The sequence below is a fragment of the Megalops cyprinoides genome, chromosome 20 (genome assembly GCF_013368585.1).
Source record: "Megalops cyprinoides isolate fMegCyp1 chromosome 20, fMegCyp1.pri, whole genome shotgun sequence".
NCBI lineage: Eukaryota > Metazoa > Chordata > Actinopteri > Elopiformes > Megalopidae > Megalops > Megalops cyprinoides.
Window position 1 is genome coordinate 8,447,956 of NC_050602.1, and position 26,688 is coordinate 8,474,643.

Consider the following 26,688-nt stretch of genomic DNA (forward strand, 5'->3'; position numbering starts at 1 on the left):
TCACCACCTTGTTGAATGAAGTATTATGTGCATCTGTCAGGTTTTGTCGTGAGTCATTGACATGCTGCAAGTGACTAGGTAGAGTCTTAACAGGTGGGGTGGCTGGCTGAATCGAATGCCAGCAAAATATTCTTTTTATTTTGCTGGCCAGTCCATGTTATCCAGACTGACTTGCAAAGGTCACACTTTTTACTTATCAAACAAAATTGACAGATACATTTCCGAATCCAACTCAGGTAAGGCACAGGCACGTTCTGGAGCACAGTGGCTCCAACCGCACTGCCCACTTCTGCTAATGAAACACACTTGTATGAACAATCGAGTTTTAAAAATAATATACTGCTTGCCTCCAGAGCATGAATGCCTTTAATTGGGTCTAGCTAGTTTCGTGTTTAGCCAGCTTCTTTTTGGTTCTCTTTGACTAGGGAAGCCAGCTACCGAATGCTAATGGACTGACATAGGAATACTTTGAGGTTTGAGATTCTTGCTCTTTATTTATGTGTTTGTCAGGGGAGTCGAGATTCTTTCCTTTGTTCTCTTCCATTCATCTTTTATTGGTGCACAGGCTGAAGAGATGTGATGGTACGCAAGAGTTTATTTGGACATGGTCTGATATGACTGAATACAGTGTTTCATTTAGATATGGTCTGAGCACATTTGACTGCATGCTGTGGTTTCATGTATTATATCTCTACTCACACATATGCAAACCACTGTTTCATTATTTCGACTTCCCAAATGTATGATCAGCTTAGTGACACATATGAAAAAGCTTGCCAACGGCACCTTAATTGTTGGTAGAGGTCCAGTTTAGTTCCATGTTGTGCTTGTTACCAAAAAATAGCACCTTTCCCAAAATTGACATTCAGGGTTATGAAGAATTTCACATTCAGGTACAGTGTAATAATGCTGAAAACCAATACTAGTCACATCATCAAAGGAGGATTGAAAAACATTGATATATGGACATGAACATTCAGTGTCTAAAATTTCTACTGCTTCTTTTGTGACACAACATTGATCTCCAGGGAATATTTTTCCATATGAAGTAGAAGTGATTTCATTATGAAAGAGATTTTTTTTTAAAAGGAAACATCTGAATGCATACAACAGGTCACAGAATATATAGGGATGTACCACATATGTAGAGTATGTAAGGGGCTGGGCTTGGGGCAGAAGAGATTGCAGGTTTAAATCGTTAGTGATGGAAGATTCGCAAAAAAATGGAAAATTTGAGCCCTGGTTAGCCACCCTCAGTACAGCAGAATAAAGCAAACACAAATCTGAAATCAAATAAAGACAAAATGTCCTCCTGATCTGATCATTTTAAAAACAAATCTTCAATGAAATGGTGAGGGTGTAGTCCATACATGTATTTCTTGGGCTGAGAGATGAATGATTCAGCTCTGCTCTGACAGCAGCACTCTATGCACTGCACTGACATGAAGACAAACCCACATAGAGGTCCGCTGTGACTGAGTGCACTGCTGGAGTGCCGCTTAGGCTGTTGGAATTTCTCGACTGCTCTGCTGCGGTCTGCGCAGGAGGGACATGTGCTGAAATGGCCAATCTTTTCTTAGGGAGGCACTTCAGTAGCCCCTCAGCTCACGTTGCTGGGATTTCTGTCTCCAACAAGCAGGAGCAGAAGATGAGTGGGGGGCTGCAGGGTGAGTGAGAGGGCTGCAGGGTGAGTGGGAGCCTCAGGGTGAGTGGGGGCTGCAGGGTGAGTGGCGGGCTACAGGGTGAGTGGGAGCCTCAGGGTGAGTGGGGGCTGCAGGATGAGTGAGAGGGCTGCAGGGTGAGTGGTGGGCTACAGGGTGAGTGGGAGCCTCAAGGTGAGTGGGGGCTGCAGGATGAGTGAGAGGGCTGCAGGGTGAGTGGTGGGCTACAGGGTGAGTGGGAGCCTCAGGGTGAGTGAGAGGGCTGCGGGGTGAGTGAGAGGGCTACAGGATGAGTGAGAGGGCTGCAGGATGAGTGGCGGGCTACAGGGTGAGTGGGGGGGGGGGGTCTCAGGATGAGTGAGGAGTCTGCAGCGGCTTAAGGGCTTAGGGTCTGATCTTCACACACTCTTGTGCGAAGCAGATCTCACACCGCTGGTCACATTAGTGCTTTGACAGCCAAGCTGAGGCTCTGGACACAGCACTGATCCCTCTCTCTCTCTCTCTCTCTCTCTCTCTCTATCTGTGTGTGTGTGTGTGTGTCTGTGTACGTGTAGAAGAGTGTGAATCATCATCATCAGTCTATGAATGTCACTGTTGCAAACACTGCAGTGTTTCCGGGTAACTCGTTGGTAAGAACTGAATCATCAGCTCTGAGAATGTCTGAACTAAGCTGAGAGGACTCCCTGCTTCCTATTAGGTGTGAATACTGAACCACTGAACTTATGCCATCTAACACGTAAATGCTTCCCATTGAGAGTGACACTAAAAGTACTGGTGGATAGCACCAAGGCAAATCATGTGACAGGTGGTCGGTGGCAGCAAAGTGGCAAATTGTGCTTTATTATTTGAAGAATTTCCAGAGTGATTTGGATTAAACTGAGATATATAATATAATATGGATATTGAGATGAGGCCGATCAGTTTAGAAAATCTTGTCCCAGTGTTGTCCATGGCAATTTATATTCACTTTTGTGTTTCAAAAGCCTCATGATTATGAAATGACTCTGTGTCATGCAGTAAAATGAAATGGACACATCTATTACATTCCGTGTCTCCTGACATAGATGAAAATGGATTGAAAGTAAGGAGCACAGCTGTTTCAAGCCACTACAGCAGTTAAGTAAATTGAGATAAATCAATGAAGGCACGTCTCAAGTTGCATCGCTCGCCTAACAGTGTGTCTGCTTCTACAGGCTCATGAGTTGACCTCTGCCCTTACCGTCCTGCCTCCTTTCCCCCTCTTTCAAGCAATCTGTCCTGATCTGCTTTCCTTCCTCTCGTTCCTCTTTAACACCTCCCTCTCCCTTCCACTGTTCTCTGGCTATGCTTGAGCGTGCATGCGTCAGAACACAAAAACCCACCTTTGACCCTTCTGTTGTCCAACACTGTCACCCAGTCTCTTCTCCCTGCTGTCATTGCAAAATTCAGGACACATTATCAGCCGCCAGTCAGTCTGTTTTCAGGGCTTGCCTCTCCACAGAGACGGCTCTACTCTCAGTAATTAAGCTTACCTTTCCTGTGTCATGATACTCCTGGACCTTTATGGCAAAGGTAGTACTACTGCTCAAAACCTCAATAAACCCATGGCCCAGTGCCAAGCATCTTTTCACCCCAACCATTACAGTGATGTCCAAGTGAGATCCAACTCAGTGTAATGCAGATTTTACTGATTGCTTTGTGGCATTTTTGGCACCATCCGGATGTGGAAGCAACCTTTCCCTTGGGGTTGTTTAGATGATGTTAATGTGTTGCTCTGAAAAATGCCATAGTGCATATGCTGTAAATGCTAAAACAATTATGCTGTTTTTTGCCTACATTTCACCATCACTTTCTTATAACTCGATATACATTTACTGTTCATTTACTGGCTTTTCTGTGCCAGGTTTTTTCATGAAGAGCAGACTAGTGTCTTTAATTAGAGACCCCTGCATTGAGGTATTCATTTACCATAGGATCCCTTCCCAGCCCATGGTGGAGGACCCTATTACAACCATGACTGGAAAGAGAAATATGATGAAAGTGGACACTGCTGTTGTGGTTTCATTCATTGTGCCCTGTGAGTCATGCAAGGAGGGGAGAGCTGAGCGTTAAATAACTCAAATAATCCAAAGGGTTAACCTTATCCTAAGGTGTCGGGAAGCCACTTTCACCCTTGAGTTTTTAGTTGTATTACTATGTCTAGAATCAAAGCTTTGGATTAGGTCAGATACAGCCAGACCTTATGACACACCTGACAATTACTGCAGATGCATCAGACAATGATATTGATGGTGTCACATGTCAGGGCAGTGCCCTTATTTCTATCAAAAATCAATATACCATTTCGTCTGGGTGAGCCGTTTGTTATTAAAAGACAATCTCTTCATTGTGGCCACCCTCAGCCTCGAATCCTAACTCCTAGGCTGTAGTCTGTTTTTAGGCTTGGCTAAATCGTGCCTGATTGTGTGAAGGGTGTGCGCGTTCAAAGGTAATGGTCAGCCTTCATCTTATCCCGATTTGAGGAAACAACCATTCCTGTCACGCCCCTGCAAGCCACAAGGGTCGTTATTAGGGAAGCCTCTCAGAGTCAGAAAAAGCTTCGCGCTTTCATCTTGGGAGTGTGCTTTTAATGAAAGTCAGAAACACAGAGCCCCTCAAGCAGAAATTCCTGCCATGGCGCAGTCTATCATCGAGGCAAAGCGCAAGTGGAAATACCCACCATGAAGGCTGTTGCAGCATTCTGCGTCATTCATCCTTTGGCTCCATCCCAGAAGGTCTTGAAGGTGGGCGACATCAACCCCCCCACCCCCCACCCCACCCCCCACGCCGCAACACGATTGGATGGGCCAAACAAAGCTGCAACTGCGAGTTAAATCCCCTCTCAGACATAGACGCTGGGGCTGCGGTTTGATACCACCTCGGTTATTGCATCATCAAATCCCGCGGAACTGTGACCTAAATCCGGGCCCCCGAACACCAACAGACCAATGCACAAAAGCCACTGGTCAAGGAGTCCTGAACAAATGCAATAACCACAAAGTCCACAGGAGGGATTATTCACAGTGCACACCATCATATAGTGGAGTGCGAGAATAAGGTGCGAGTGTCCCTGCCAAGAGTATCAGGACATGTATTTCAAGACCTTGCCAAAACATGATACCTGCATATACAGGAGACCACTCTATTCTGTAATCTCATCACCATGAGATTGGTAGGCACATGCAAAACAACAGTTTTCAGTACATTACAATGTAAACCGCGCTTTCAAATTGTAACAATCCAAACAGGATTACCACAGAGGACAACAGTGCAGCACTCAGGTTTTTTTCCTGAACATTTTTAAAAAGTTGTCAAATAAAAGACACAAAAAGCTATTGCAACCCTTTATGACATGAGGGTCCTGGCATATTTTTCCAAACCGAATAATTTTCCAGTCTTTTAAGCGTTTATTGTGTAATTATGGAACACTGAGGAGAGGATAAAGAATAATAGGTTACATAATTATATTAATTTTTTATTAATTATATTAATGATTAATTTTCAATTACTGTGACAAGGATAATTACAGTCATTGGAGTCTCAAAGATAACAACTGATTGTGTACATGACAAAGCTGACCCTCAAGAGAGTGGGTGGCGGTGTGGAAAAAAAAAATCAAACGGCAAGTATTTTAACCACCAAAACCAGCTTCCAGTACCAAATCCTATATGGCAGACCTGTGATGACTTGTGCCTTATGGTAGACTTGTAAAAGCCTTAAATTTTCAAAAGTGAGGTAACACATTAACTAATATCTCAAAATATGTTTATCTGAATGTCAGTTATAAGGATGCAATTTGTTACAGAACATGTGAAAAACTTGATGTGGGACAGCGATAAAGTTGATGCCTCAGCTCCTTGAACTATGAGTGTTAACTGTGAACACGTGATTCATGTTTCATGTATCACATGTTCACATGTATCAGCTTTTTTTCTTTTTGAGATCAGGTTCTCAGTCTTAAGCTCAGCCCTCAACCTGGAGAACAGTGGTCTTCATTTGGTTTACTCCTTTCCTGTGCAGCTGGCTAGACTGAAGCCCGCATTAGCACTCTTGTGATTGGAAACACTGCCACTACACTAGTGCCCAAGGAGGCTAATCTGAACGAGTGAAAGACCTGGAGAGGATATTTTGCCTCCAGCCATAAAATGAAAGGTCCTCCGTCCAATCCATCTTTCCATGAAAAAATGAATATGCAAAGAGGGGCACCTTTGAAAAATTAACAGTCTGGCTTCTGTGTGACAGTCAGGCTGCTGCACTCTGTGTGATATTGGCCTATAGAGGAGGACTCACTGCTGCTCACAGCTCTCAAGGCCACTGAGGTGGGCTTTGATACCAATAGAGGAACCCTCCGAAGGTGCTTAACACCCTGGCACAGCTGACATGCTTGTGAGGTGTGGAAAGAGAATCTACAAACCCCCATCTGCTGAGCTGTGCGTGCTGAGAGACCCCTTTGAAATGCTGTCAGAGGAGAGATGGGGTGCCTGTGTTGTCCCGCCAACATCTAAGTGAGTGGAAGGACACTGAAGGGTAATGAACAGGAACCCCATATGGCCAGTTGGAGGCCGCTGATTGGACAAGTGATGTTGCTGTGATACCATACCCCACACAGCTACCTCCAGTCACATTCAGATAACTGTCAGAGACAGGTCTGCTGTGAAACTTTAATTTAGATTAAATATGAGCTGTGGAAAAGAACAAAGAAACAAGCCAATGCACCACGGTCAATACAACAAAGTCAATATGTTGGATAGCAATAGTGTCAAAGAGATAAATTAATTATAGGGGTAAGGCTGTGAACAAAGGTGGTAGGTCTTATAAGACATATGCCTCAGAATTGGCAAAGCAACTACAGACACTAAATCCCCTTGGAAGACCTCATGTCACCAGGGCCAGGGGTGTCTGGTTTCCACACCAATCACACTGAATGCTCACACACCATGTATGAAAGCACAAATGCTCGGGTGGGGGTGAATGGAAAATTATCCAATATAATATCACAATTCAATCTCTCACTTTAATATTTGTTCAGAACACGGAAACACTATAGAGAAACTACAAGATTAGAGAGCAGTATTAAGGGAGTTATTGCAGCAGGAAGCGAGCAGAAAATGATGTGATATGCAACTGATGTCATCTTGTACATTACTGCCGCCCAGGAATTATAATCTACTATCCTGTACATCATGCAGGAATACAGCAGCCTCTCCAGATACAAGATGAACACAAATCCGAAACCTGATGCAATGACTATTGAAGAGCCCATACGTCATCAGACAACACCCAAATGTACTTTTAAGAACAAAACAGATTTAAAGATTTACGGGTTTCAGCTTAAAAAAATCACTGGAGAGTCCTTATAAACACACTTCCGAAATGCTAGAATGGAAATCAATTGAAACAAGGTCTAAAGAGGCGAAACATGGTATCTGTTTCATTCCCTGCGAGAACTGAGACCATAAAAGATGATTATGCCTCCTCAATTTTTCTTCCTCTTTTTCTAACACCACCAGTGAGTATTATGACGAATATGTTTAAGGTTGCAGGTTAAATCTGCAGGTGAGGCTCTGCTGTCTCACCCTTGAGTAGGGTACTTAGCCCAAATAGCCTCAGTAAATATCCATCCATATAAATGGATAATTTGTGAAATGTGAGCCATGTAAGTCACTGTGGATAAGAGCATATGCTAAGCAAATAATGCTATGTAAGTAAACTGCTATAAACTGTATATTGGAATTCATATCTTACAGGATGGGAGGAGGTCAGGAGTTGACGCTAAAGAAATTAAAAATGCTAAAGAAAACAATGGCTGACCACGGACCTGCTATGACTCATCAGCATCTGGATGGAGAGACATGGTATTAGCCCATGATGAAAGGTCACTAAAAGCTTAGCTCTCCATAACAAAAAATTACATTTACTGCACTAATGACTCATTAAAAGGTGTGAAGTAGGATTTGTATAACCCAGAACATAGACATTGACTTATTGCTTTTGAAAGAAATTGCATGGCAATCAGTCCAGTCAAAACAGATGAAACATTTATGAATGGGGCTGTGAAAGCATTATTCCTGCGGTTCATAATTAAAGATGAGCACAGGACTCACTTTTGAAGTCTTAAACTATTGACTTGATAATTGAGTTGATTATCTATGGACCACACTCTGTTTCTTTTTTCTTTTTTTATCTTATTTTCATTTCTCTGTAATTAGAATAAGAGTAAGAATACGAATTAAAAAAATACATGCTTTCTAAATAGCAATGTCGTTTTGGTGCAGTGTTGTAACAGTAAAGGTAGCACAACAAATATCCATCAGTCCTGTCAACATCTTGCAACTGGAGGCTAAAACAAACAAGCTCTATGGGAAACTGCTGGGCAAGACCATATACCTCAGCAAAGTAAAAGGACTGAATAGGGCTGACCTCCCCCCCGGGAGGAAAACCAGGGCATGGAGATAAATTATGGCTCCATGTTCCACAGGGAGTTGATGTGCGTGAAGGTGTTGATGACAAAGGTTATTATAATTACGATATTTAAACTGGAATCTGCTGCTCCTCTTTACAGAGCAGACAAGGACATTGCCGAGATTTGGGGCGAATACAAGAAACGAAATAATCCTGCACAAAATGACACAGCTGTCTGACAGGGGAAATGAGCAGTTTGGCAGCTCACGTTGAATTCTCCACCCAGGCAGGCTGCTTTTTTCTCGCCTTAACTTTCTTCCCTGTAGAGAGAAGCTCAACCACTGAACCTACAGGCTATGTGATTTTTGCTTGTATGATTTAATTTGATTTTCGCTAATCTTCCAGGGGAGGCTGCGCCGGTAGGCTCACCAGCTGGTACTCCTCTGCTCCGACCTCTCCTCTGAGGCTACAGGAGGCTGCCGGCATTCTTAAGTTCCCGAGAGATTTGCAGAGATTTGCCTGAGTGTGGAGAAGACAGGTACCAAAGGGCCTGGCTCTCAGCTGTAAACTGCATGTCTCTCCGGCTCCCTTTTTTAAGGGGAGGATTCGGCACAGATTGTTGGCAATGTCCCAACCATCAAGCGGGCGTTTCCCTGCCTGTTTTGTTCATCGTGCATCACGTGAATAGAATTCTGATTCCTTCGCTTGCTGTTTCATCTGTGTAAATCCTCTTCGGCTCATTCTCCTTTGTAGCGCCATATGGTCCTAGGTAGATAATGAAGCTTCAGTACCAATCGGTACCACTCAAACAATTCTAATTCCAAATATGGTTTATGATGTTGATGAAGTTTTATCAGGATGTCAGTAGTTCTATAACATTACAGAATTCATTTTTTACAATACATACGACATGGACCAAAATGTATCACTAGTATGTCTTCTTGCCGTTATCCCAGTGCTGTTCTCTCAAAGAACCATGTTTAGAGGCTTTACACTGACAAGCCAAAAGAGCCCTCTCCAAACATCTCAAATGAAAGATATTCAAGTTTAAGAAACTGTCCGTGTCATTCCAACTTGCACATGTTATCTGGCAGCAGAATTTTGGGCCATCTGGAGCTTACATTGCTGTGCCTATGCGTACAAGAGCATTAGAGTAATCCCGCCTGGAGTTGACAAGACGGCATGGCTTAGCATTTCTGTAGCTCTACACTGCTCTGAGCATTGGTGGCCTTTGAGCAAGAGCCAGGAGAGGAGCAGAACGTAGCTTTAAAGGAGCCAGCCACTGATGAGAGATCCTTACTGAAAACCGGTCAGCCAGTCAGTCCAAAAATTACCAAGTACAGTTATGGGATTGTTAGCAGTTTAGAGGTACGTTCTTTCCCTCCTCCAGTCTGCTGATGGAGGATACACTGAGCAATGTTTTACACCAAATTGCAATTAAACTATATGTGTATATACAGATCCATACTCAATATGCATATACTAATGTGTATATATACTTTCTTGTATTTCACATCTCAGCTTTAGAAAGTTGTTACAGAAGATGTGCTCTTGTGCTCACAGGCTTGTGTTTTGACATTTAACGGCATTCAAATTCATTTACCTTGTAATATGCATAAAGTGGAGGGGCAGCCTCATAAATGTCAGAATACGACAAAAACAGATGTGAATGCCGTGGTCTTACCTCAGCAATCTTGAGCTATTTAAATAAACTCGCCAGGCAGAAGCGGGTGAGTCAGGGGAAAAAATAGATCACAGCAATGTAATCAACATTTTCTGTAACTGACAAACCTCTGGGGTGGACGATGCCAATCACTGTAAGACACATCCAATCAAATCCACTATGCTGCTCACATACCCACTAAATCTACAGTGTTTCACCCTATTGCTCACAATCTCTGAAACTGGAGGGCTGCAGATGTCCCAGCAAGGATGCCTCTTGTACAGTAAATGTCATTTGCGATGAGATGCACTTGCTGAGAAGCAAAACTCATTTTTATCAACATTATTATGTTGGCATGGAACAGCTCCAGAAATAAACATTCATGTACATTCATGTTGCCAAATTACTCTGTGCTACCCCAGAGCATGTTCAAAATAATGACACAAAGGGCAGAAGAAGCTTGGAGAACATCTTATGCTGACAGATGTGGGGAACCAAAAGACTAGACATGCAGGGGGTGCAATTTATAAAATGGTCAGTTTATTGTTGAAGGGCATTATCTGTAAAGAGCAACAGGAGGCTGTATCTAATGGGGATGAGCTGTTTGAAATAAACAGTGTGCAGTGGGGAATTGTGGGAACTCCTATGCAGTTTTCGCATGCAGGTTTATGCTAAGATAAATCAAAACATCTGCTGTGTATTTTGTGACAAATCCATCATCCTGGTTGGGACATACAATCCAATGTGCACCAAATAGCCAACCTAAAATATAGAAAATGGCCATAGTATTGCAAAATGTGAAATTGGTGATTACCAAGTCTGCCATTGTACCCCTAGACTTGAAACTTAATGAAGTTTCCATGATATGCTGTAGCACTTTACTTTTTGAGGTATCTTTTCAGTACGGCCATCTATGTGGTACTAATGGCAACTTTGGTTCACCTGTGTTTCAGACCTCTTCAGTATCCACACTGTGGCTCAAGCAGCCTTAGAATGTATTAATATACCGCTGTAAGAGGCTCTGTTCAAGTGGCTCAGGGCAAGACAGTGAGCCAGTTTGAAAACAGGAACAGGAGTAAGCTAGGTAACAGAACATGGTAAGGAGCACTAGGGCAACCAGGGATTCAAGAAACCAGCCGACTGTACCCAAGGAAAAGGAGAAGAGGTGCGAACGGACAGGTGGTTATGCGTATGTACGTGGGCTTACTCAAAATGTTCACACTTTTTATCCAAACTGTATCTCTACAACCTTGATGTTGATGTTGTCTGTCTGTGTGTATGTTTCTTGCAAACCTAAATAAAAGTGTCTTGACTGTGTTGAAAAGAAAATCAAAAGAAAAGATTAAGAAAATGGCCTCCTCTTTGCCTTTGAACACATGATCTAGAGGCTGACAGTGCAATCAAAGAAGGATACAATAATGCACAAAAGATACGAGAAAAAGAGAAACAAAGTATTGAGCTACAGACAGCATGTATGTTAGGCAATGTAAGGCACAACAGGCAAGAGAGGATAATTATTTATTGAACTGGGAAAAAGCCCGAGGAGTTATAGCTTGATTATTAGAAAGTATGATTTCTGAGTGAATGAGTATCTTTGATTTATGAAAATATATATAACATATAATGACCGTGAGAGGCTTTCTGGGGAAGTATCTTTATGCTTTAGAAGAAAAAAATCGATCAAACATTTCTTCATGTTTTCAAGTTATCATTGCATTCCCATTGTGTGCCATTTAGAAAAATCTTTGTGATGAAACACCCTTTCAAATGCAACTTGCTCACATGCTGCTCTCGCAGTTCACATCTCGAGGCCCAAGATGTATTTTTCTCAACTACACAAAGCTGTGGCAGAGAGAACAGATGGATCTAAAGATGATATTATAATTGCATTAAAATGATGATTACGTCAAAGAATTGAGAATGGTGTGAACAGCAATGAAACTGTGCTGTACTGAGTTAATTTTTGTGTATTATAACCTAGCTGGCCGATGCAGGTTCCTTGAAAAACAGCAGGACCACTTTGCACAACAACAGCAACAACAACACTAGCAATAAACATAGCTGTCACTTGTTAGCCAGTGGCTGGCTTTCTTCTCACACATTAATCTCACACTTACACAATGGCAACACTCTGAAGTCTGAAGTCAAGCTGAGTAAACCAAACTGCTCCATTTAAGATGAAAAGAGGAAGCTGAGGACCCTCAGATCACTTACGTAAACATTCAACATTATCCACACACTCACGTCAACAAGGAAATAAACCATAGAACTCATTACTTTACAGAGAAACATTTTTAAAGACAGCACTGTTCATTTTTCAAAGGCAGTTGAAGGCCATTTTAGATTACTTTAGTCTAATTCATGGTAAAGGCTGCCACACACTTCATGTGAAACAGCAATAAAAGCCTATCAAAGCTCATAGCATGTATCCATTACACCCTGATATTATTAAGCACAGCATCAAATGTATATAGGATAATATCCCTGAAAACTGCAGGAAGACACCAGCTCAACTCTCTCAACAGGCAGTTTTCCCCACTTGATATACAAACCAGTAATCTTCAGCACCGGTGAATGCCACCTTCCAATGCTGCTGCTTGAATTATTGAAATATTCATCTTTATACAGGGTTAACAATGAAAACAATGTGCAATTTTCTTCCTTCAATATCGTATTCAAACGTTCTTGAGACACAACTCACACCCCATCTGCAGATTATATCATGTGTGTGTATATATCATGCCTTTTATCTGTATATGCCAAGTGCCTTAAGACAAATGTGTCTGTGCAGTGCGTCATATTAAAAAGCTTGGTGGACTGGTTGAACACATTACCGGTGGAGCAACAATGCAACAATTAAGCTTATTTTGGAAGGAATGGTGTGAACACAACCTTGTCTACAGGGTACTTCACTTCTCTTAAATGCCTGTCTAATGCTGCTTGCCCTGGCCTTTTCCCAGCTTCCAGCATATCTACATTTATTCCTCCTACAAATGTCTACCAGCAACCACCAGAAATGGATGCTTTTATGGCTTTTTAAGAGGACTTGTGCCAGTGTATGATGAAATCTTCTTCAGATGTGTGGGTCATGTTGTCTGTAATCCTGAAGGAGGTACTTCCTGGAGTTTGAAAAGTTCTGTGAGCACATTCTTCAGGTAGTAAGTGCTGATTTGAGACCAGAGCAACCATGTTTTATTCTTTCATTGATCATTATAAGCTTGATAAGAAAACTGATAATGAATCTACACCTTTGGAACTTCAATATCTGTTAGCTGAGTTATATCAGTTTACCTCACAGTAAATTAAACAGTTAAAGGCCACCTGCTTTATGCCCAGGCATATATCTCTTTTAATATCTGTTTTTTTGATATTTGAAATATTTGAAATGTTCAAAGTAACATGCACATATGAAGTACACTCCCCAAAACATGCTGGCAATAGATTTTAACAATAAAGTGAATGGGAATTCTCTATTGAAGTTAAATCAGGGCAAAGTGAGAAGAAAACCTTTCAAAAGAGCAGATTAGACTAAGGTTGTCTTTTTGCTTGTGTAGATTGACAACATTGATTGGCTGAGGTGGGGTGAACTCTGCAACCAATCACTGCAACACAACTGCAGCAGGTTCAAGACCATGACAACTACAGCTTGCTTTAAATGAAGAAAAGGAGACACTAGCAAATGATTAGTCTCCGCTTCCATACATACCAAATTAGAGTTTATGCTCTAAATGAGGCATCAGTTCATACAAACTGAACAACCAGTGACAGAATGAACATTCACTTTAGCAGTTATGCAGGAGACAGATGAGCATCAATGTACTCCAACATGCAAATTTTCAGCAGTGGCCCACTGGTAGACAGTTTGCCCCTACTGTGCCTTTTACTGTATTTTCTTACCATGAAAATTGGACTCCAGAATGTTCTTTGTCTTCTTCTTTAAATGCTTGGGGGAATGCTCGCACCCTCTCCTTATTCCTCCCATCCCCTACAATTTTCTCCATTTGATAAATAAATAAATAACAAGGGGAGGACATTTTGACAGGAGTATAATTTACAATGACCACTGCTATTTTTCATTTTGAGTAATGGATCCTCAGACCCTGAAGCACATTATGGACAAGGCCCGAGGGCCTGTAACATGATTCACGCAACGTTCAGCAGTTCCCTGTCAGAGCACACGCTACCCTGACAGCCTGGAGCAGTAGGGCTGCTAAGCATTAAAATTACAGCAGATTCTCTGCGCACATAATTACAACTGGATCGTTACCATAGCTTTCATGGACACCGTGAAAATGAATGTGATAAATACTGATCTGAAGGGGGGTTGGGCTCTGTCTCTTAGTCTGTCTCTTAGGACTTTTTCCTACAGTTGTAAGCGTCAGTTACCAACCAACTGTAAACTCCCTTTCTGAGGGATCTGAGCCCATCTCACTGGGCTTACTTTGTTGTTTTCTCAGCACTTCTGCCTGTAAATCGCTATCAATTCCTTCCCTGATGCTCTTCTCTGATGTGATTTCTGCGCTGAATTAAGCTTGTAATTTCCATTCTTTATTGCGAAGCACCCCGCGACCAATACCAAAAAAAGCTTCATTCATTGACTGGTTCGATGAGAGGGCTAAAACATCCCAGATCACGCTTAAACGTTTGGCATGATCATCTCACATTGCACACCAGTACTGCAGGATGAAACTCACAGTTTTCTTTTACATTGATCATGTGCCAGCATGTTTTTCTCTGGAGATGAAACGGGGGAGAAGGGGCATTATGTCTCTACTGAAAGCAGCAGGGTAAGTTTAACAACATACAGGTCAACATCAAAGTTACTGCACTGTGGATTTACAATGAGCTGGCTGTGGGTATGTTGGCCCCAACTGACCCCACTTAAACAAAGTCAGAAATAAAATAACAAATGGCTCAAATCTGCAACAAAATGACTGGGCACTGTGGTTAGCAAATGATTTCCTGAAGCCTAGAGATTAATCCAGCCTGAATAGCATGTGGAATAAAGGAAAACATAGAAATAGTCCATAAGGGGAGACTTATTTTTTAATAATGCACATATATATAATCCAGTAGACCACATGCTGTTTGTGAATTCAGAACTTCAAAGATGTGGCTTGCATGATACAGACGTGGGCTGCCTGGCTTTGAAATCTTCTGCCAGGTGGATGAGAATATTGAGGATTACGACTGCAAAAGATAATGACTCTGTAGGCCTGATCATATCCCAAACATCTCCTCACTGATGAAAAGAAACAAAAATTCAACAAACAAATAAAACTAAAGGGCTAACTTGGCTCATGACAATAACGTTGATCTCGTAAAATGGTTTCCTCTTGTAACCAAGGACAAGTGACAGAGATTATTATAATGTTGATTTATTTGTTCAAAGCATATGGAATTGTTGGTTATAACTTTCCCCTCTTCTGAAATAGCATGCATAAAATATATTGCAGCAGCCTCTCTTTCCATGTTTGCCAGCTATTATCAAGATCACTTCTCTGTCAGCTACTGTCAAGACATCTTTAGGTTAGAAAAAAAGGTCATACTCCAAACTCTACTGTATCCAGATTGTCTGAGACATCAGAATGAATTCAAATCCATTTAGTGATGGCACGTACAGATGTTTGACATGACAGGTGGCAGTTTGATAAAAATTGATTCAACTTGATGCAGGCTTTTTTTTCCATTCCTGTTTTGAAGTCGTGATACCAGATTACTTTTCTAATAGGCAAGTCCTTTCCATGCAAAGCACTTTTTAAACTGCTCGTTGGATTTCTGCTCGTAAAATTTATTCTCTGTATGCTGAACAATACATGTTCATTAATGTCATCTATTTACAACTTAAGGAGGTAGGCTTTTCTTTGCAGTAGCTGGAAAAGATCATCTTCATGATTTGTTATTGCAGCATAGTCCTGGGGGGGGGGGGGGGGGGTCAGTGTGTGTCAGGTCTAGATATTTCAATTCCTTCCTGCTGATTTGAAATAGATTGAACAATTGAACTTTGTTCTTTTCTGGCTCACATGTTGTGTTCGTGGTTGTTATTTTCAGAAAAATTCCACATGACAATGACCCATGGGAGAAAATGCTAGCCTTGACCATTACATATCACTTTTCCTGTTGTAGTAAATATTGTTAAAACATTAGTACACTTGTTAGCAACAGTCTGCATTTTTGGTTTTACCACAGTGATGAGTGTGGCAGCTTTTAATGTTTTTATAGTGAGCACTGAGCAGGATTGGACCAGTGTCTTTACTATGTGAGCATTGTATTGGATTGCATCAGCGTCTATGCTCTGCCTTAGAGTGGAGAAGGCCTCTGTTACTGCCATACCGGCTTTGATTAATTCTAATTAATGAAGTCTCTACATGCCTGCTGGCCCCAACCAGGAAACCTGGTGTGAACTCCTGTACTTGTTTGACAGCAGTTAGCTGGCGGGAGAGGTAATGCTAACCCAGCCTTCCAGCCTTCTGTCTATCATCAGGGGAATCAGCTTTCATCCTGTCCTTTCTGTTAAAGGGGTGTAAGTAGCTTATTCTGCTGAGTATCCTACTGTAATAATACCATTGCATGGTTTTATCGCAAACTGGAGCTGAAGCCACCCATCATTAAATTAATAAACCCGGTCCATGAGGTGCATGACATTTTCTCAGTCTGAAGCACTCAGAGGTGTAATTCATTTAGCCATTGTACATCTCAGTGTGGATTGCAGTCTTTGAAAAAATGGATGGGTGGACTCTGTGCAATTTAGTATTTATACTGAATGCAGACTGCATTTTTAAAAATGTTTTTTGATGCTTTTCCCCTTTTATGCAACCCTTTTTGGAACTGCCCATTGCACAGTACTTGTGTTTCACCATGACAATCACAATGCACCAAACTCACCCTTACCCCGATGGAACAAAGCCAATTTGTTCCACCACTATGGGGTCCTGGTCATCGCCAGCTGATGAAATGGCTGAGATCACACTATGTGGGATCGAACCCAGGCCACAGGGCCCCGTCTGCACCCGTGAGCCCCTTGCTGAAGGAGCCACTTGGGAGCCCTGACATGGCATCTTTTTCAACAGGAGTACATTTTTCTGCTTGAGCTCTTGAAGCTTTGAACACCAGTATCAGTGGTTGTTTTGAACAGATTGCATTTGTGTGAAATGCAGGTACTTTTAAAAGTTTCCTGAATGTCATTCTTGTCTCAAAAAGTAGATTTAGATACATATTCCCTTTGGGATAGTTGATGCATACTCATGTTTCAAGATCTTACCTTTAAGTTTTGCCTGATAATTATGTTTATTTCAAACCCAATTGTCATTGACAATCAATCATATGAAGTTAAGCAATGCAATTACATTTGTTCTCTTAAATCTGAAATTGCACAACACCCCCAAACCAAGAGGAAAGGCACAAATGCCCATACTGCCTGATCAGCAGAAGGCTAAGTGAAATGGGGCCGAAAAGTAGATGGGATTGAAGGCTTATTGCAGTTCATTGTTAGCACAGCAGCTATCAGGTGACAGTGATGAGGCGTTCCATTTCCTGGCAACCTAGTGGGCTCCATGCCTGAGATAACTCCGCGAGTAGTGGGAGCGCTAATGGTTCTTTTGTGTCAGAGAGTTTTTTCACCAGCAAAGCCAATTGGAGAGCCTTGTACTCAGAGAGAGTCTTGTGCACGCTCCCTTGAGAGACTTGAAACCTCTTAAACCGCTCCTCCCCTGAATGTCTTGTGCGTTTTGATCTTCCGTAAAGCCTTAGACTAAAAGCAGCCTCTTCATTAAGCAAAGGACATGCGGTCATGTTCATTTTCCAGCCTAATTATCCCTTTGGTACTCTCAACACACTGCACAGATACTGCAGATGGACAAGGATCATGCTGGTACAATGCAAGGTACATGCAAAGTACAACCTCACAAGAATATCCTGCTCTATAGCCACTCTTATAAAGCATTCCTCTCCATTAAAACACCCTATAGTTCATGCTCACACATCACCATCATTTGAACAACAGCTTTTATTCTATGTCTCCTCTTTGTTATCATTTCCCTGTAGGCACATGCCTATGTTCCGTTCTCAAGTTCTGCAGTCCCTGCTCAACAAGTCTCACGGCCTTTAATTAAAGAACAACTGGGAAATTAAAGATGAACGTGAACATTGGCCCATTAGCTCTGCGCGTCCCGTCTGCGGACCATCGGCCGCACGGGCGAAGGCGCGGCTCGGAGTTTTGGAAGCGGTTCAGCAGATGGCGGGGGCTTACCTGGACACAACAAGCGGAAGAATGAGCATTTTCAGCATCCTCATTAGCAGCTCGCCGGGGAACTGGAAATATTTGACCTCCTACGGACGAAGAAGAACGACAAATCAAGAGAGGGAATGTTTAACTGCCGCGCACGAATGTTTCATTAAGATTTTCAAGGATAAACAGTCGGGAGCAGAAGTGCCAGTCCATTAAATTAACAGACAGCTGTATGACCTTGTTGATGAATTCACTGCGCACTTCACAATAAACCCAGCCCCAACGCGTGCAGTGTTCTGAGAGGGGCCGTATTAGATAATGCAGGCTTCCACCTTAGGCTTCCTAACCTCTTAAATCAACCTTGCTTTATGTAATGTACCTGTTTGTTCTGTTTCTTTTCCACAAATATAATGCATCTTTTGTTCTACTGCTCACCTCTAACATGGATCAAACCTAGTTTACTGCTCATGTCTGACATGGATCAAACCTATGGCACTTCTGCATGTGTCTACTATCTTGCCATACGGAAGTGAAGTACCTGGTGATATACAGTACTGACAAATATGTTATTCAGCCCAAGAAGCCATTGCAATTATATTCAAAATATATTAATGGAAAGAAGTAGTAAATTGCAATATAACAAAATGCCAATAATTTACATGTCTAAAATATAGAATATATTCAATATAGTTTTTGTATGGGTTTCACTAATGCATAAGGGGTTGAAACTTGTTTGGTCAATTGCATCCTGCATGTACCATTTTTTTTTCATGACAATTTGATGGACTGGTTGTCCAAGTCAATCTGGATAAGAGCATATGCTAGATGATAAAAAAAGTAAAATGTAAATCTTTTAGTTCTTTAGTATAGGCCTCTATATAGTGTTCATATACACACACAAACTGAGAGGCATTAAACCTTCAGCAATTATTTTGACTACATTTCAGTTTAAGAAGATACTTGTACTTAAGTGCACATGCACCAATTATCAATAACTATCATATGGCAAGATGTAATGTCAATGGCTGCAGACAACAGTCAACTGGTCAAATGTGTATTGGCAAAATGGCATGTGAGGAGCTGAACAGCAGTAGTAAGAAAGCATGCAGGCATGGGCAGTAAATACAGGGACAGGTGCAGACACAGGTACACTGTGTTCTACAAACTGACTGGATTGGAAGTGGTGACATGATGGTATAGGCTGCAATTCAGTCAAGATGGAAATCACAGTTAGTGCTTACATGAGGCAATACTCATGCATTGAAGCTTGCATGAAAATTATGCCCTCACAGTTACACATGACAGTTCACACATTTGTATTTCCTGCTTGGATGGACTGACCACTCTGTTGGAATGCTTTCTGTGTGTGTGTGTGTGTGTGTGTGTGTGTGTGTGTGTGTGTGTGTTGTCAGGACCCACAGCAACACGTGAGTGGACTATAATTACAAAACGATTTTCCAGCCACTTCTTTGAGTCTGCCGCTAACAGAATGTCAGTTCCGCCAATTACAGTTCGCTCAATCAAAATGGCATCACAAGAGAGTCTGCTTTGACTTTACAAAGCACAGGAAAATGTAGACATTTATCCACAATGGTTTCAAGTCGGGTATGGTTAGCATCTGGGAATACATGTATGGTTATTTATGTGATATGCTACCAGCTTGTTAGCATGCGTACCAATCAGCACAACACCTTAAACACCCACAGGTATTTATAAAGAAGCTGAGTGACAGCTGATCCTGTGATGCTCATTTGAGGCTGTCAGTATTGACATTTGCCTCAGGTGATTCTCACAGCACTTCAGCTGCAGGCAGTTAAGAGACTTGCATGAACTACAGGGGTATTCATAGAAGATTCATTCCTCTGCTTATTAAGAACATTAAGTGCTCGCTTCAATGCACACACACACACTTGGCCTTTCAGGTCATTTTGTGGCACAGGTCAAAACTTTCATTGATTTTCTAGAGCCGCAGGATTCAGCAGAATAGCTCGACAACTGACTCAGTTTCCCTTGTTTATTTTTTTTTTCTGGTGGCTACCACCACTGTTTCCTTGTGTGAAAGGTGCTATTTAACTCTTCAAAAAGGGCCTCTTTTATACTGTAAATAAACTGAAGCTGAGCAGAGAAAAAAGAAAAGAGAAGATGACATACACATGTAATTTTCTACACACTCTCCATAAAGGAGAGATGGATGCAGTCGAGAGAGAGAGAGAGAGGCGGGTGGAAGGAGAGTGAGAGCAACGATGGTAACGGCTAAAGAGCTTTTCTGTTGCGCATTAGCTCGGGAGAGCTTAGCTTGTCGTTTTAGAACAGGATTGGCACTGCCAAATGGCCAGTGCGACTGTGGCACGGGCGGCAGCTGCAGCTGGCATGGGGCTCTGGCACACACCGCCAAACCACAGTGAGGGGGGCATCCAGGCACAGAGACCTTACATTTTTACAACGGGCCACTGACACTTAAAGGGAGTTGAGGCATTGTGGTGAGTCACAGTGGAACACGTCAGCCTAGCAGACAAAAAAGCATGCACAAACCGCCAGGGCTGTATCTGATATGGCATTGGCTGAGAGGCTTGACAACGCCAGTGCTGCGTTTGCGCTAACCAATGAGTGCAGGGTCGCCAAGGGAGCCATTAGACATCAGCCTAATTGTGTTCTACGGATGTTTCTTCATTACTTTCCCTTACATCTCATATTTCTTCATTTGGTAAAATTCCCTGAAGCCTGACTCTCGCTTGACCACCAATATATAAATCTTGTATATAAACATAAATATTCATTAACTGATTTAGGGAAGAACAAACAGGTTTTTAGCACCCAATGGAACTTGATCGTTTGAAAATGAGTCTTATTTGACATGTCACAATCATAAAGCGTTTCAGCCATCAGTGGTAGTCAGCAAGCCCTGGGATCAAATGTCTTTCAAAATCCAAGAAAAACTGGTCCTCAAAACATACTCATCTCCTGTATTGCCCTCAGTCCCATCATTTTTGCATTTTTAATTTCGACCTAAATCACATATTTATTATATCCTCTTATGTTTTAATTTGGCTGATTAATAGCCAGAGGGGGGAAAAAAAACTTTTTCCAGTGCATTCTGGGAAATCAGAATAGGCTGAACAGTTGTAGCGCAATGTGGTGTGGAGAGTGAAATCATTCACTGAGGGGACTACTATGACAGGTAATCCCTTTGTATTATAGGGATTCTCATCTATGCATTATGCTAATGAACATTACATGACAAACACCAGAATTCAGTGGCACGATTTGATGTCCAAAATCCTGAACCATTAATTATACAAACACAGCCTGAAAAATATGATGTGAGTAAGGTCTCTATTTGCCTCATATCACCTGTTTTTGCAGGGACATTTTTGCAGGATGCTTCCTTCCATGAACCAAAAAAAGCCTAGTACAGACAGCACTTGGGCTGATCATCAGATGTGACAGTGGCTGTGTTGCAGCCAATGATGGTCCAGTGAGTGTTCAGCTCCAATCACCCCCCACTCCTGCCAGCAATAGCTAGTAGGGTGAAGCTGCTCTAATCCATCTGTCTGCTCTCAACTCTACTCTCATCAGGTTATCCCCACCCACAAAAAACAAATCTGCTCCATTGTCAGAATACTGCTGTCTGCTCTAGTATGACACTGCTATCTACCCCACTATGTAATATGACAGTATCTACCCCACTATGTAATATGACACTGCTATCTACCCCACTATGTAATATGACACTATCTAGCCCACTATCTAATATGACACTATCTACCCCACTATGTAATATGACTGCTCCACTGTCTAATAGGACACTATCTGCACTATAGAACTCTACTGTCTGCCCTACTGTCTAAAAGAAGACTACTTACATATCCCACTATATAACAGAACTCTGCTATCTTCTATGCTATCTGTTTCCTTCCATACAACTGGCACTGTAAATTGCTCCTTAATGCACTGCCTCCTTTTGCCTTTTTGGTCAGTTCACAGAGCAAGCTTTTCTTAGCCTCCCATAGATGCCTCCTTGTCATGTCTGAATGATCACAGCAATAATTGCCTGGACTTTGTTGTAGATGCTCTTCCATGATGCAGGACGGTATAAGCCCACCCTTCCCTTGAGGCTCTATAACGTGCACTGTCTGCAGTTCATTTCTGTCTACTTCCGCCTTTCGTATTGTGAGACTTTTGTTCTGGTAAATGTTTCAAGCCTTCTGCAGATGAAACAGTAGCTCCTCAAGGTAATGTAAACATCTCACATAGCAAGCATGAGATCTAACACTTTGCAAGCACTCATATTTGAGGAGCTGAATTGTTACCAGTGCAGAAAACCTCACATTAATTTCTTAGAGATTGCAAATACATGCAATCTAAGGCGGTATCACAGCACTGAACACTACGTGACTTAAGAAGTGAAGCGGGGACATATTTTCAGCAAGTGGGGAGATTCATTACGAGCCCTTCTCAACTTGCAGAAAACTCAGAAAAACTATTTAAAGAGCTAAATCAAGGCTGATTTTTGTAGCACACACCAGGCATTACAGTGTGTGGTAGCGCTAACCTTAACCTTTACCAGGCTGTGTGTTACTGTCATGACAGAAGTGTGCCGTCGGCATTAATCCGAGATTTGGACGCTACCTAAAGCCAAAAACAAGCACCTTAACTGAGTGGATAAGTTCTTAAAGTAAGCTGAAAGATACAACTTTTGTCAGAGCTGACCTTTCACCTCTGCCGTGTCATCCTGTGACACCCGTGACCAAGAGCACTTTGGAATGTGCGCTGTCTGCTGTACAAAGTTGACTTCGATTAATGGTATAGGTTGTTGTGTTAACTACAGGCTGAATAAAAGCTACCACTAATTCCCAAATTGATGGATCACATCCTATCCGTATGCAAACAGCAGGTATGATATATACCACCCAGCCCAAGGATAACCACTCAGATATTGTTTATGGAACACAGTCAAACCAAACACGTAAAGCAGGTTCTGAATGCTCTGAAACATCACATTTCAGGCTTCAAGTTTTACAACACAAAACTGATCACTTTTGTTGATGGAATTCTAGACAAACCTGTAGTCAGTCACATTGGCTTAAAGTTGATGCCCCTGTCCTATAGTCCAAATTTTTAACACTGTTTTCCTGTAAATTCTTTTGTAGCAATTGGGATTGGGAGTGTTTCAGTTTGTTGTATTGTCTGTCTTACTTTAGCTTGTCATCTTGATTAAGGGGTAACTGAAGGTTTATTTATTTTATTTAATTTATTCTTTGTGCACGTGTATGGTCTCTTTGGCCATGTGAATCAACACCACTTGTGCCTTAATATTCTCTATATCCAGTCATTCCATAACCTTTACCTGGTGTGTGTTGCAACACTGCATATTTATACTGTACTTTAGATATACAAGTCTACTTAAAATATATAGACATGTATATTTAAGAATATATGGCTCAAACTCATGTTTATCTTGCTTTTTAGTGAAAAAAAAAATCAATATTTCACCCATGTTCTTGAAAGCAGACTGTGCTGAAATCCTGTCTATGAGAAAATTGGATTTCATTTCTGACAAGCCGGTTTATAACAGGTTGCTTTAGAAACAAAAATGCTACTTGTTTCTTGATACTATCACAACATCTTGCCTTTTGTGTTCACTGAAATCCACAAATAAAGTTGAGTAAGAACAGACAAAAATACAAAACGTGTTCAAACGTGTTGTTCAAAGTTTGGAAGAAACTTGCTGAATAGAAGAATGAATAGAAGACAGATTGAATAGAAGGTTTTGATGAGTTATTTCAGCATTCATAGGACAAAAGCGCTACATTATTGCCTTAATACAGGTCCACAAGAACAAATGTAAACACATTGAAATGTAAATGGGTTTCAATACATACAGTGAATAATGAAAAATGTTTTCTTTCACAGTACTGTAGTGACAAGCATAGCGATGCTTGGTTAGTGTGGAAGAAGTATAACTTTATAGCTTTATTTGCTTTTGAAGGACTGGCATCAATCGATCCCAGAAGAGCAATATATGCAACAGTGTATATATTCCTGTGCAGTATTCACTAGATACGTGTGATAATACTTGACTTAAAGTGCGTTTAATATAGCCATCACAAGTGTTACTACATTCTTTGAAACGTTCATAAACATTGAATACAGTGTTGAGAGGCATCTAATCATGAGCACTATTTCCTTCCATTTACACCATTTATTTCACTACCTCATAATTCATAATATGTCAGTTGTGTTGCTAATGACTCAGTTGTACTCAATATGGTGCACTTCTTGAATAGAAGAGTGAGTAGTTTTAATATTACTTCCTTCAAAAATTATGATTCATGCAGTCAAGCTGCTTTGCAATTAAACGTGAATGGTTTTAACATAACTTGTTGCAGAAACTGCAGTTCGGTGCGTCCAGGGTTCATGCGGTTGAACCACTTTGCAATGCAAGGCAAGCACTGTTAAGGCAAGCATACCTTCCTGCAGTAAATGGTGGTTTACAGTTGAGGCGGTCAAACCGCTTTGCAAAGGAAGGCGAGCAGCATTAACGTGGGCGGTAATTGAGGTTCAGTGTGTTTCTAGTTCAGACGGTCAAGTGGCCGTGTGCCCTGGAGCAAGGGGGCCGGTCTGCGTGGCGCTCAGGTGTAAGCAGGTTAGAGTGGTTCTCCTCGCACGCTGAGCCCCCCCAGGGGGGAGGGGGGCTGGAGCGATGCCAAGCCTGTGTCCCGCAGGTCTCACAGGAGTGTGGTCCAGTGGGCACGCGCAGCCCACATACCCTTCACGCCCGCCCAGGCGATCAATCACATACGCACAAGTGGGAACCTCGTGTGATTCATGCCTCGACAGAGACGACATGCAAACGGCACACTCAGGAAAATTCAAAGCCTTTCATAGCCCTTAATTGGCTGCTGGAACTACTGCGGCAATTACAATTTCCATCAATGAGTAAGTCCTCACTTGATTTTGTAATGAACGTTTCCATTTTCACTATATTTTTCCAATATATCCATGCACTTGATGTTCCAAACTCAGCACTGTGAAGTGTGGCATGCCCACAAATAAGAGGCCATTGTCTCAGAGTGCGACGATCCACTGACACCCGCAGGTACAAAAATGACAAGGAAGTGACCTATTTATTTTCTCTCCCTCAAACAAAAGGCTTTTGGTCATTGCATCTGCATATGAGGGACATTCCTCCGAGTTTCACACTGATTAAATTACTCTCAGCACATTATGAGAGGGACCATAGGCTAAGCTGCACATGTGAGAGTCACATGGTTAAGTTTGGTAACAAAGTTTTTTTCCATTCATTTTGTTGTGTCTTAAGTTATTGTTTGAATGGGAAGCAGAAATACATGTTGAGAAAACATAGACAGTCTCCAGCTGACCAGCCCAAAATGGTCTTATTGAACAGGCAATGTATTTATTCAACTGTATAGCCACCTTTCAGTATTTCAGTATTGATATTTAAACCCTGTGCACTGCTTGAGCTTTTCTCTTATTATATATGTAATCATTATTCCCTGGACTTTCACATTGATTTCTCAGAAAGCCCCCGAATAGAAAAGGTCATTCTAATGTATCTGAAAATACCAGTCTTCCATTTTCCATGTGTGTTGAAGACAGAATGGTAAGAGCTCTCTAGACTAATGCAGAATTGCTATGAGCGCTTTTCTGTGATTATCCAGTAATCCCCCACAGTCAGACTGATGGACATGCCCTTTTTTTCCTTAGAAATATTCAAAGTGATGATGTGGTTTGGTAAAGATGCCCATTTCAGCACAAAAGAGGGAATCAGCTTCATTGTGTGTGTGTTTTGAGAGAAAATTGTACATTTTTATGTAATTATTCATAGTGACGGTTTCCTGGCTGTTCATGGTGAGGTCTGTCAGAAACTGTGTTCTTTGCGGTGGACGGCTGCTTTGGAGACCTCCCTCAGATGAAATGCATTGCATACTCCATCCAGCAAATAAAGGGGGAGAGCTGGAGCCAATAGATCCACAAGCTGCCAGTCCTTCAGATGCAAGACCTCCTTGGCATGCCTCCCTCAACAAACATAAAACCCCCCACCAACAACAATCTCTTAGTTTGGTGGGAGAAAGGAGGGGAACAATGTGCTTGTGTACCACCATCAGAGGGGCACCACTGGGGGGATGATACTGGGGGGGTGTGACGAGGCGGTGGGTGAAAGAGGACGTGTGTGTGTGTGTGTGTGTGTGTGCGTGAGTGGGGTGGGGGGGTTGTTGGGAAGGGGAACGGCGGGCGCGGGGACTGACCTGCTCGGAGAGGTGCCGCGCCTTCAGGAAGAAGCCCAGCAGGCAGCCGATGACGACGGCGAGCACAGAGAGGATCAGCAGCCCGTTCTGCTTGCACACGTTCTTCACCCTCACCCACACGGCATCCAGTGCCACGGCCATCGCGCTTCGACCCCCCCCTCACCTCTGGCGGGAATCAACACCCCATACACCAGTGAGCACAATCCGAATGGAGTGGCGGGGAGGGAGGAAGGAGGACAGAGACAGATAGGCAGACAGATAGACTGAGAGCGATAAAGAAAGGGGGTACACAAAAATTTGAGGAAGACACACCCACACACACACCAAAAAAAGGCAGTCTTAAAATTCCCTCTTCTACGTAAAGCACTTTTGGCTTTTCAGCCCAACGCCTCTCTCCGTCTGTGCTGGACTAAAGATCACCACACTTTCCAGGCATATTCCCCCTGG

The 26,688-nt window shown here is 42.2% G+C and overlaps 1 protein-coding gene across 1 annotated transcript in view; it reads right to left on the reverse strand.

Annotated features, from left to right (window-relative positions):
* slc1a7a (solute carrier family 1 member 7a) overlaps positions 1-26,382 on the reverse strand; it is a 43,559-nt gene extending 17,177 nt beyond the window's left edge. Inside the window, exons 1-2 of the mRNA XM_036554111.1 lie at positions 26,242-26,382; positions 17,993-18,072 (exon numbers count right to left, since the gene is read on the reverse strand). Of these exons, the coding sequence (XP_036410004.1) occupies positions 17,993-18,072; positions 26,242-26,382 (221 nt within the window). The remainder of the gene's footprint in view (positions 1-17,992; positions 18,073-26,241) is intronic.
* Positions 26,383-26,688: the final 306 nt, after the last annotated feature.